The 12,589-nt window shown below is 43.9% G+C and overlaps 1 protein-coding gene across 1 annotated transcript in view; it reads right to left on the minus strand.

Annotated features, from left to right (window-relative positions):
* LOC126418203 (prostaglandin reductase 1-like) overlaps positions 1–12,589 on the minus strand; it is a 111,913-nt gene that overhangs the window by 77,635 nt on the left and 21,689 nt on the right. The window contains exon 2 of the mRNA XM_050085175.1: positions 6,869–7,216. Within this exon, the coding sequence (XP_049941132.1) occupies positions 6,869–7,216 (348 nt within the window). The remainder of the gene's footprint in view (positions 1–6,868; positions 7,217–12,589) is intronic.

Raw genomic sequence — 12,589 nt, forward strand, 5'->3', positions numbered from 1 at the left:
TAGACTCACAATATTTGCTTGCACGTGACCACACTTCAAGAACTTACCTGCTGTCCAGGGGAAAATAAGAACTGGTGGCTTGATATTGCCACATATACTCAGAGGTACTAACCAACCTAAAAACATACTACTCCTGAGAGTTATAATTATTAGTCTGTGAATGTAGTAAATACCGATGTTATGCTGTTCATTACACAGTCCTCAGTAATGAATAAAAATATCGGCACTTATAACCCTCACACCTGTACATTGAAATAGTCAACACAAATGGCTTCATCAAAAGGAAGAAAACTGAAATAAAAATTCAGGAAGATAAACAAAGAAGCATTAACAATAAAGTTAATAAGGAAAAAGTAAGCTACAGGGAAGAGAGTAAACAGCCACAGAATATGACAAAATGACACAGAATTGTTCATAAATACACATGAATACATGACTAAAACAAAGATTGTTTCAGAATACAATGTTTGAGAAATAAATTCTGATCCTATTACTAGAGCCCAAACGAAACTCAAAAAACACAGCAAATGGAAGTGTCTCAGTCACAAATAAAGGTCAACACCACAAATACTTAGAAACCTGCCCAAACTGCGTGATAGCAATAGCCCCATGAGCCTACTTATCAGATCCAGTAATCCTCCAACACACCACATTGCAAAGTCCACTGTTTAATTTAGCTGCACATTAAAAATAGAGAAGAACGGAAGTATCTAAAACTCTGCCGAATTAAGCCACAATATATAAGACGTATAGATCTAAAATGTGAAAACTGATATCTTTTGATGCCCAACATGTACACATTAATCCCACACAATCAACATCATACAAAAGCAGCTGGCAAGAGACCCTAATTCACCAAATACCAGTACAAGGAACTGATTCAAATCATGAAAATAACCACGTGAGCGAAAATAAATTCAGTTTAGCAACTTATCCACTTAAAATGGAAGGAGTCAGAGCAAAAGCCCAAACTCATTCGTACCAGCAAGTATCTTAATAAATCACATTGATAATGGCATTTGTGAAGAATTAACACAAAGCTCAAATATAAAGCTTTGTACTGTTCCGTAATTCGTTTTACAACTCGTGTGGCTGTGCCAGGCAATAAAGCACTTAAAAAGTAATCTCAGTCCGGAACCGCGTGACTGCTGTGGGGACAGGTTCGAATCCTGCCTTGGGCATGGATATGTGTGATGTCCTTAGGTTAGTTTGGTTTAAGTAGTTCTAAGTTTCAGGGGACTGATGACCACAGATGTTAAGTCCCATAGTGCTCAGAGCCATTTGAACCATTTTTTAAATGGTGAAGAAAATGTAAATAAATTATAGTATATGTAGAATGTAGGTTTAAGTGGTGTGAGGGGTAAATTAGTAACGACTCCTGTGTTATTACAAAGTTTCTATTTATATCCACACAGAAATAACAAATTAATTCTGATACAAACGTCTGACGAAATCGACAATCCCACTTATTTACAAAAGTCGTGATATGGCTGGAAACCCACTGTAATATAAGCTGGCGACTGTTTTTCAATTTATAATATGTGCCACTTTTGGCGAAGTGTTTGCTCTGACTTTCCTTAATGTAGAGCTCCAACTCTTGAATTCCAGATACACGGACAAGTGATGTCACACTTTAACGACAGCTTTACCCAGGTTCTCGCCCCTGAGCATACCGATGAAAGCCTCTGGCGTGTTCTCAAAGCCCTCTGTGACCGTCTCCCTGTATTTGAGTTTTCCCTCCTTGATCCACTGTGCCATCTCCTTAAACGCCTTGTCCCACTGGCCCAGCCACCGGGTCACAATGAAGCCCTCCATCTTGAGTTCCTTTCCGACCATGTGCATCTGGACGACGGGCGCCATGGCCACCTTGGTGGCGTTGTAGGTAGAGATGCAGCCGCACACGGATATGCGGCCGCGGTGCCGCATGTTAGCAATCACCGCACTGCTCTGTTCGCCTCCCACGTTGTCGAAGTAGACGTCAACGCCATTTGGGGCAGCCTCCTTCAGCGCCTTCTCAACGTTCACCGTCTTATAGTTGAAGGCGTGGTCGAAACCTAGCTCCTCCTTCAGCCACTTGACCTGCAGATAGGATGCAACAGAGAAAGAAAATTATTTACATGTAAATATATATACTTGAACTTAAGTGTAAGTACTAGCGAAACCCGCTTGTTGCGCTGTTGTATTTGGCCACGAACGGCACCTGTGAATCTCCTCAAAACGTTACAAATGACAGTCGTGACCACAACCACTGGTCTGTGTAGTTGCGAGTGGATTGTGCTGGAGATGAGTAAAATTGAAAGTGGGCAAACTGTTTGTGGTTGTATGATGGGTGCTTCCATACTTAAAGTTGCTGGAGTTTCAAGAGGTACCGTATTCTGGATTTATACCGCATACAAGGAAAGTGGAGAAACATCGTCTGCTAAGTGACAACGCGGACTAATGTATGTGGTGACTGATCGTGACAAATGGTCGTTGAAGAAAACATTTCCTTACTTCACGTCTTTGGTAACAACCTTTTTGTCAACAGATTATCAGTTTCGGTCGATAATGACCATCTTCAGATCTGTTTTATAAAAACAGTGTCCTAATGTACTGCTGCCATAGGACATTGTTTTTATAAAACAGATCAGAAGATGGTTATTATACACCGAAACCGGTAATCTGTTGAAAAAAAGTTTGTGATCATATACGTAAAGTAACGGATTATAAAGAATCCCCCTCGATTGCAAATTGAAACCGGATGTCGACCTAGGTTTCGGCGCGGATAACCACTCCTTCTTCGGAACACACTAAAACTACAAACTGCCTAAAGAGGCATGGTCCAACAATAATACAGGACGCCCAAAAGGGTAAAGGACTCGCTTAAAATGTAATATAAACGGTACGTGTGTACCATGTCAATAGCTGTACTAGCTCTCAGGTAGAGTTTACCTGAGAGCCCGCGGCCCACCGAACGTTTGCTCCGGTGAGGAAGCACGCTTCTGACGTTTGAGCTAACAAGGGAACCTCCCCATCGCACCCCCCTCAGATTTAGTTGTAAGTTGGCACAGTGGATAGGCCTTAAAAAACGGAACACAGATCAATCGAGAAAACAGGAAGAAGTTGTGTGGAACTATGAAAAAAATAAGCAAAATATACTAACTGAGTAGTCCATGCGCAAGATAGGCAAAAACAAGGATACCTTGAGCTAAGGAGCGCCGTGGTCCCGTGGTTAGCGTGAGCATCTGCGGAACGAGAGGTCCTTGGTTCAAGTCTACCCTTGAGTGAAAAATTTACGTTCTTCATTTTCGCAAAGTTATGATCTGTCCGTTCGTTCATTGACGTCTCTTTTCACTGTAATAAGTTTAGTGTCTGTGTTTTGCGACCGCACCGCAAAACCGTGCGATTAGTAGACGAAAGGACGTGCCTCTCCAATGGGAACCGGAAACATTTGATTGCAAGATCCTAGGTCAACCGACTCCTCCACAGGAAAACACGTCTGATATATTCTATACGAAAATGGTGACGGCATGTGCGTCACATGACAGGAATATGTTGTCGACTCACGTAACTTGTACACTTGGCGAATGGGTAAAAGATTCTTCTACCTTGCCCGATTTAGGTTTTCTTGTGGATGTGATAATCACTCCCAAAAAAGTGATGAAAACATAAGAGTTTGTCACATAAACTGCAACAAATGAAAGCAACAGTTTCACAGTCGCACAGTTTTCCCTGTGCTCTGTCAAAACATATGTCTTTATCGTTTTCAAATTTTTCCGTGTGTAGACCGTCAAATGCTGCATATGTCCAAGCAAATCTGAACATGGCCTGGAATTTTGGAGAGCGAAGTTGATTATGTGTGAGTGCCTGAAGTTTGATAATTGACACACGATCACGTAAACAAAACTGCTTTGTTTACCTGTGCAGCTTCACAAAATAATTGTCTGAAAAAGAAACTTTTAATTCGAGGTTAGACTTGAACCAAGGATCTCTCCTTCCGCCGCTGCTCACGCTAACCACGGGACCACGGCGCTCCTGAGCTCAGACCCTTCTTGATGTTACATATGTTACGCATGGACTACTCAATTTGTATATTTTGCTTATTATTTTCATAGTTCCACACAACTTCTTCCTGTTTTCTCGAGTGATCTGTGTTCAGTTTTTCAAGGCCTATCCACTGTGTCAACTTATAATTAAATCTGAGGGGGGTGCGATGGAGAGGTTCCCTTGTAAGTACAGCTATTGACATGGTACACACGTACCGTTTATTTTACATCTTATGCGAGTCTTTTGCCTTTTGGGCGTTCTGTGTTCATGTTGGACCATGCCTCTATAGGCAGTTTGTAGTTTTAGCGTGTTCCGATGAAACCGTGGTTATCCGCGCCGAAACCTAGGTTAACATCCGGTTTCAATTTGCAGTCGAGGCGCATTCTTTATAATCATTAAATTATTCACGATTGCTGACGCGCTGCGATGTTAAAAGTTCTAAAGTGAAGGAAATTTATTATATATTCGAATCATTGTTTTACTCGCGACAATGTCGCAGCTTGTGATATTGAAGAAAACTGTGACGGAAAATGGATTGCAGAACTGCATGTCCCACTCGCGAAACCTGTCAGTACCAAAACAACATATTCAGGGACTCGTAGGGCGAGCCGTAGTTCCAAAACCAGGTATCAGTCACAATAAAATTACCGTAACAGAAAATATGCAGCCGAAACCTCAAAACACTGTCAATAGAGCAAGATAAAAATGATATTCGGACTGATGAGTCTGGTTGCACATCGTTTCCAGCTTCTGGCCAAGTTTACGTCCCAGGTGTGGAGCATGGTGGGGATCGGTTATGATTTGGGCAGCCATATTTTGGGTGGTTAATCCATACTTCCTCAGACGTGCAGCATCTTCTATGTTGAAATGCCAGTAGGCTTTTTACCATGGAACATATGATACTTAGAAATGAACTATGTTTCTCCGATGTCTAACCATTTTTCCGTGTACTGAAAATGGAAATTTATGTTACCTGGGAGTAGGTACTGCCTCAAAATATTTTTAAATTATAACTGGAATTTCAATTCCAAATAAAAGCAGGTGCTGACAGGTGTGGAAACTGCCGAACTATTAGTTTAATAAGTCACCGTTGCGAAATACTAACACCAATTGTTTACAGACGCATGGAGAAACTGGCAGTAGCCGACCTCGAAGAAGGCCAGCTTGGATTCCGTAGAAATGTAAGAACATTTGAGCCAATACTGACCCTATGACTTATCTTCGAAGATAGGTTAAGGAAAGGCAAACCTCCGTTTATAGCATTTGTAGACTTAGAGAAAGGCTATTTACAATTTGTATAGAAGCCAGGCGACAGTTGTAAGAGTTCAGGGGCACGAAGGGAAAGCAGTAGTTGACAAGGGAGTGTGACAGTGTTGTAGTCTATCCCCAATGTTATTCAATCTGTATACTGAGCAAGCAGCAAACATTTGGAGTAGGAATTATTGTCCAGGAAGAAGAAAAAAAATTGCGGTTTGACGATGACATCATAATTCTGTCAGTGACAGCAAATGACAGGGAAGACCATTTGAACGGAATGGACAGTGTCTTGAAAGGAAGATATAAGATGAACATGAACAAAAGCAAAACGAGAATAGTGGAATGTAGTGGAATTAAAATCAAATGATGCTGAGGGAATTAGATTAGGAAATGAAGTACATAGAGTAGAAGACGAGTTTTTCTATTTGGGAAGGAAAATAACTGATGAAGGTTGAGTAGGGAGAATATAAAATGATAAAATGCAGACTGTCAATGACAAGAAAATCGTTTCTGTAGAAAAGAAATTTGTTAACATCAAGTATAGACATGAGTGTCAGGAAGTCTTTTCTGAAAGTATTTGTAAGGAGTGTAGGCATATATAGAAGCGAAACATGGACGATAAATGTGTTCAATCTTGGAAACCATTCGGAACTGGGCATATGTCCAGGTGAAGTTTTTCGATTCAAATGGTCGTCCCTTTGTACCCCGGAATATTATTGATTCCTCCTGGTATACGCAGTGTGCCACACGTCATAGCGATACAATGGAATCAAGTTTCCATTTCCAGTCTGTAATTACCAGAATGCGAACTCCCTACTGCTGATATGCCCCACCCTGTTTTAAAGTACTTCTTCCATGATAGTTAAAGCGGATTAAAACTGTGTGAGGGACCAAGACTCGAACTCGGGACCTTTCCCTTTCGCGGACAAGTGCTCTACCGACTGAGCTCACCATCACGACTCACGATCCACCCTCACAGCTCCAATTCTGCCAGTACCGCGTCTCATATCTTCCATACTTCACAGAAGCTCTTCTGCGAAGTTTGCACAGCTAGCGTTCCTGGAAGAAAGAATATTTCGGAGACATGGCTTATCCGCAGCCTGGGGGACATTTCCAATATGAAATTTTTACTCTGCAGCGGATGTGCGCTGAAATGAATCTTCCTGGCCGATTAAAATGTGTGAGAGACCGAAACTCGAACCCGGGGCCTTTTCCTTTCGCAGGCAAGTGCTCTACATACTGAGCTACCAAAGCACGATCGACGACCCGCCCTCACAGCTTCAATTCTGCCAGTACCTCGACTCCTACCTTCCGATCTTCACAGACGCCCTTCTGGGTGTGTATTTGCCAGCGAAAGGCAAAGGTCCCGAGTTCGAGTCTCAGTCCCTAACACAGCTCGAATCTGCCAGGAGGTTTGATATTAGAGCGCACTTCGCTGCAGAGTGAAAATTTCACACCGGAAATATCTCTTCCATGGATGGTACTGTCATTTGTTCGGCCCTTAACGAAGTAGTCTTCACTCTTAGGAAATTGCCAAATAAAAAGGGAAAAGAAGTAAATGGGAAAACTCACACTAAATGATTACCTTTACGTCGGAGCCCGCAATGCCGATGACCTTGCAGCCCTTGATGCGCGCTATCTGCCCGACTATGGAGCCCACGGCACCCGCCGCGCCACTGACGACCACCACCTCCCCAGGCTTGGGGTCGCAGATGTCGAGCAGTCCGAAGTAGGCGGTGGCTCCCGTCACGCCCAATACTCCCAGCGCCAGCGACCGTGGCAGGTCTCCAAGGTCAGGCACCAGAACCGGCGGCAGGGTGTCGTCATCCGTCGGCGCCACGCTGATCACTGTTTGGTCACGCCATCCTAATGATGCGACCACGTGACGTCCAACCGGGTACTCTGGCGAACGGCTCTCGACGATGCGCGCCACCTGTAACCAACCAGACCGAAAACTAGCTGCCAGTCTGACAGCAGTGTAACCAATCCTGAAAAACAAAATTCAACTGCAGGAGACCACACATCTGTATAATACGGTATTGGGCTTTTGAAATGGCCTCTGTTTGATATAGCTCCCTGTTAAGTAACACACGCCACTTACATTTACAACATGCTCGCTTACTGAGACCATATTACCCATACGTACTATAACAGTTATATAGTAAGTACGTTTCCAGTTGGCCCTGAACAGTGCCATTTGTATAACTTTAATATTGTTGTTAATTTCGTAATCACTGTTGGAATTATCAATACCTTGCAGAACTCTAGGCAACCTCTTAAGTAACATGTTAAGCAATAGGCGGTTTAAAGTACATCAAGGAGAAGAGAAAAGCAGATGGCATGTACTCAGTGACGGTCTACCTCAGGGGTGTGTTCTTGAGCCAGTGTTATTCAACCTTTACACAGCTGACCTGCCGAATTTGACCCGCCGAAGATTTCAATATGAAGGTGACCTCGCAATTTCATATCAGAGTGAAGACCTTTCTGAATGTGAAGAACACCTGACGAACAGCTTTACTAAGCTTTATGGGTATTCTCAGACATGGCGACTGAGACCAAATGTTTCTAAAACCGAGGTAAGCCTGTTCCACCTCTATAATCGCCTTTCATCAGCAAAGATCACAGTTCGGCCCTCTTGGCACAGTCAGATATAACGAAAGCCCAGAATACCTGGGAGGCACTCTGGACAGAACTTTAACGTACATAAAACACCATTCCAACCTGGCAAACACGAGTAAACCATGTGAGAAAGCTGGCAAGCAGTACATGGCGGGCAACCACATCAGTCCTCTGAGGAGCATCCCTTGCACTGGTATATTCTGCAACTGAATACTGTGCACCAGTTTGGCTCTGAAGCGCCCACGTAGTGAAAGTAGACATCCAACTGAACTCAGTTATGAGAGTAATTAGTGGTACAGTCCGATCTACACCTACTTGCCGGATACCATTGCTTTAAAACATCTGTCCACCAGACCTCCGTCGAAAGGCTGCTCTTTACAACCTCTGTCAGCAAGTTTCTGAAAACAACTCGTTCCCTCTTCATGACGATTTGCTATCAGTGCCCAGGAAACGCCTTAAACGTAGAAGACCAGCATATGAAATGGGAGTCCAAATGCTATCCACAGAATTCGATCAGGACGCAGAGTGGAAACGCGAGTGGCAAGCTACAAGAACCTGAAACAACGAACTTGTAGACAATCCAACAGTTCAAGTTCCAGGCTTCCACCAACCAAGGACGGTGTGGGTGCAGTTAAACAGATATCAAACTGTAGACGGTAGGTGCAGATACAACATGCACAAGTGGGGCTTTTCAAGTGACAGTGTGAGTGACTGTAGTGACACCCAAACAATGAGCCACATTGTGAATGACTGTCCAATCAAACGCTTCCCTGGTGGCATTGAGAAGCTCCGTCAAGCATCCCACGAGGCACTCCGCTGGATCGAGTCCATCAAACTCCGAGTGTTGTCTGAGCCATTTTAAAACTTGTGTACCGTACATAATTTCGCAGGTCCATATATATATATATATATGAACCTGCAAAATTATGTACGGTTCGTCAGTATTTGATGTGGTTTACGAAATATATCCAGAGGTAACGTTAGGTGACTCACCCTGTATATATATATATATATATATATATATATATATATACAGGGTGAGTCACCTAACGTTACCTCTGGATATATTTCGTAAACCACATCAAATACTGACGAACCGGTTGCACAGACAGAACGTGAGGAGAGGGGCTAGTGTAATTGTTTAATACAAACTATACAAAAATGCACGGAAGTATGTTTTTTAACACAAACCTACGTTTTTTTAAAATGTAACCACGTTAGTTTTGTTAGCACATCTGAACATATAAACAAATACGTAATCAGTGCCGTTTGTTGCATTGTAACATGTTAATTACATCCGGAGATATTGTAACCTAAAGTTGACGCTTGAAACCTCCGACGTTCAGTTGTGTGTTGTAACAAACACGGGCCACGGTCGGCGAGCAACATCTGCAGGGACATGGTTACGATGACGACCGTGGCTGTAGTGCACTGTTGTGGTTTGGTCTAGATCTCGCAGTGTCCGCATGTAGCGCTTGCTGCTATTGTTATTCTGCATTCGTCTCCGCACGCGGACCAAGTGTAGTACACCGTGTTACCAGACGTCTGTGATAGTGTAGTGTTGTAGGAACTGTGACCATGGTGTATTCTAACGCTGAAAAGGCGGAGATGATACTCATCTATGGCGAGTGTCGACGAAATGCAGCTGAAGCCCGCAGGGTGTATGCAGAACGGTACCCGGACAGAGAGCATCCAAGTGCCGCACATTGCAAACATCTACCGCCAACTGTATGCAACATGTATGGTCGTAGCACGCAAACGGGTCCGTAAGAGGCCCGTCACAGGAGAAGCGGGTGCAGTTGGTGTGTTAGCTGCTGTTGCCATGCACCCACACATGAGTACACGGGACTTTGCGCGAGCCGGTGGACTGAGTCAAAGTAGTGTCATGCGCATACTGCATCGTCACCGCTTTCACCCGTTTCATGTGTCGCTACATCAGCAATTACATGGTGATGACTTTAATCATCGAGTGCAATTCTGTCAATGGGCATTAACAGAGAATGCGTTGCAGTTCTACCTGCTTACCGATGAAGCGGGTTTCTCAAACCACGGGGCAGTGAATCTGCTGAACAAGCATTACTGGTTCGTGGACAATCCTCGCGGGCTCAGACAGGTAGAGCGACAGCGACCGTGGAATGTAAATGTATGGTGCGGAATCATTGGCGACCACCACATTGGTCCTCACTTCATTGCAGGGTCCCAAATAGCATACATAGCGTTTCTACAGAATGATCTGCCAACGTTGCTCGAAAATGTCCCACTGGAAACGCGTCGACGTATGTGGTATCAGCATGATGGTGCACCTGCACATTCCGCAATTAACGCTAAGTTGACCCTTGACAGAATGTTCGTCGGGCGTTTCATAGGACGTGGAGGATGCATAAATTGGCCAGCCCGTTCTCCTGATCTTACGCCTCTGGACTTCTTTTTGTGGGGTACGTTAAAGGAGAATGTGTACCGTGATGTGCCTACAACCCCAGAGGATATGAAACAACGTATTGTGGCAGCCTGCGGCGACATTACACCAGATGTACTGCGGCGTGTACGACATTCATTACGCCAGAGATTGCAATTGTGTGCAGCAAATGATGGCCACCACATTGAACATCTATTGGCCTGACATATCGGGACACACTCTATTCCACTCGGTGTATCGGAGAACACAGAATTACGTAGGGATCCAAAGGGAACGGTGATGGACCTTAGGTACAGAAGAGACTGGAACAGCACATTACGTCCACATGCTAACACCTTTTTATTGGTCTTTTTCACTAATGCACATGTACATTACCATGAGGGGTGAGGTACAAGTAAACGCGTGGTTTCCGTTTTCCATTACCGAGTGGAATAGAGTGTGTCCCGACATGTCAGGCCAATAGATGTTCAATGTGGTGGCCATCATTTGCTGCACACAATTGTAATCTCTGGCGTAATGAATGTCGTACACGCTGCAGTACATCTGGTGTAATGTCGCCGCAGGCTGCCACAATACGTTGTTTCATATCCTCTGGGGTTGTAGGCATATCTCTTTTAACGTACCCCACAGAAAGAAGTCCAGAGGTGTAAGATCAGGAGAACGGGCTGGCCAATTTATGCGTCCTCCACGTCCTATGAAACGCCCGACGAACATCCTGTCAAGGGTCAGCCTAGTGTTAATTGCGGAATGTGCAGGTGCACCATCATGCTGATACCACATACGCCGACGCGTTTGCAGTGCGACATTTTCGAGCAACGTTGGCAGATCATTCTGTAGAAACTCGATGTATGTTGCGGCTGTTTGGGCCCCTGCAATGAAGTGAGGACCAATAAGGTGGTCGCCAATGATTCCACACCATACATTTACAGTCCACGGTCGCTGTCGCTCTACCTGTCTGAGCCAGCGAGGATTGTCCACGGACCAGTAATGCATGTTCCGTAGATTCACTGCCCCGTGGTTTGTGAAACCCGCTTCATCGGTAAACAGGTAGAACTGCAACGCATTCTCTGTTAATGCCCATTGGCAGAATTGCACTCGATGATTAAAGTCATCACCATGTAATTGCTGATGTAGCGACACATGAAACGGGTGAAAGCGCTGACGATGTCCATGTTTGTAACAACACGCAACTGAACGTCGGAGGTTTCAGGCGTCAACTTTAGGTTACAATATCTCCGGATGTAATTAACTTTTTACAATGCAACAAACGGCACTGATTACGTATTTGTTTATATGTTCAGATGTGCTATCAAAACTAACGAGGTTCCATTTAAAAAAACGTATGTTTGTGTTAAAAAACATACTTCCGTGCATATTTGTATGGTTTGTATTAAACAATTACTCTAACCCCTCTCCTCACGTTCGGTCTGTGGAATCGGTTCGTCAGTATTTGATGTGGTTTACGAAATATATCCAGCAGTAACGTTAGGTGACTCACCCTGTATATATATATATATATATATATATATATATATATATATATATATATGTGTGTGTGTGTGTGTGTGTGTGTGTGTGTGTGTGTTTTGGTAAATGTGTATTACTGTAATTGATGCATACGATAATACGCGGCCTGTTCAGAAAGTAAGCTCCGATTGATTGCCAAATTGAAACCACAGTGAACATCAGAAATGTTTTACTTGTAACAATTAGCTACACCTTTCAGCTACTTCTCTACGTAGTCACCGTTCTGACTTAGACTTTTGTCATAGCGTTGTACCAACTTTTCAATAGCCTCATCATAGAAGGCAGCCGCCAGTGCTTTCCGCCAATTCTCCACGCTGGCCTACACCTCGTTGTCTGTGTCAAAATGTTGTCTTCAAAGACAGCGGTTCATGTGACCAGAGATGAAACTCAGGGGGAGACAATTGCGGAATGTATTGTGGGTAATCTCACATTTCCATTTGAAAACGATGCAGGACCATCTTCATTGCCCCTGCAGAATGCGGCTGAGAATTGTCTTGAAGAAGAAACAGCACGACAGTTATGTAATGTTAGGTGCATAGCTTCAGGCGAAATTTCTCACCAGGCCCTCGTACTTGGCGGCAGACACTATTTTCTAGACATCTTTACGCACTCACTGCGAGCTCAGAAATGAGAAGAGCGACGTGATGCTAACTGGGGTTGTACTATAGACACTACCCAACACATCTGTGCAAAGCTTTATCGGATTTTCATAGTCGTTTCCATTTCGCGACCGATCGGATCTTA

This window comes from Schistocerca serialis, chromosome 1, assembly GCF_023864345.2.
Source record: "Schistocerca serialis cubense isolate TAMUIC-IGC-003099 chromosome 1, iqSchSeri2.2, whole genome shotgun sequence".
In the NCBI taxonomy this organism is placed as follows: domain Eukaryota; kingdom Metazoa; phylum Arthropoda; class Insecta; order Orthoptera; family Acrididae; genus Schistocerca; species Schistocerca serialis.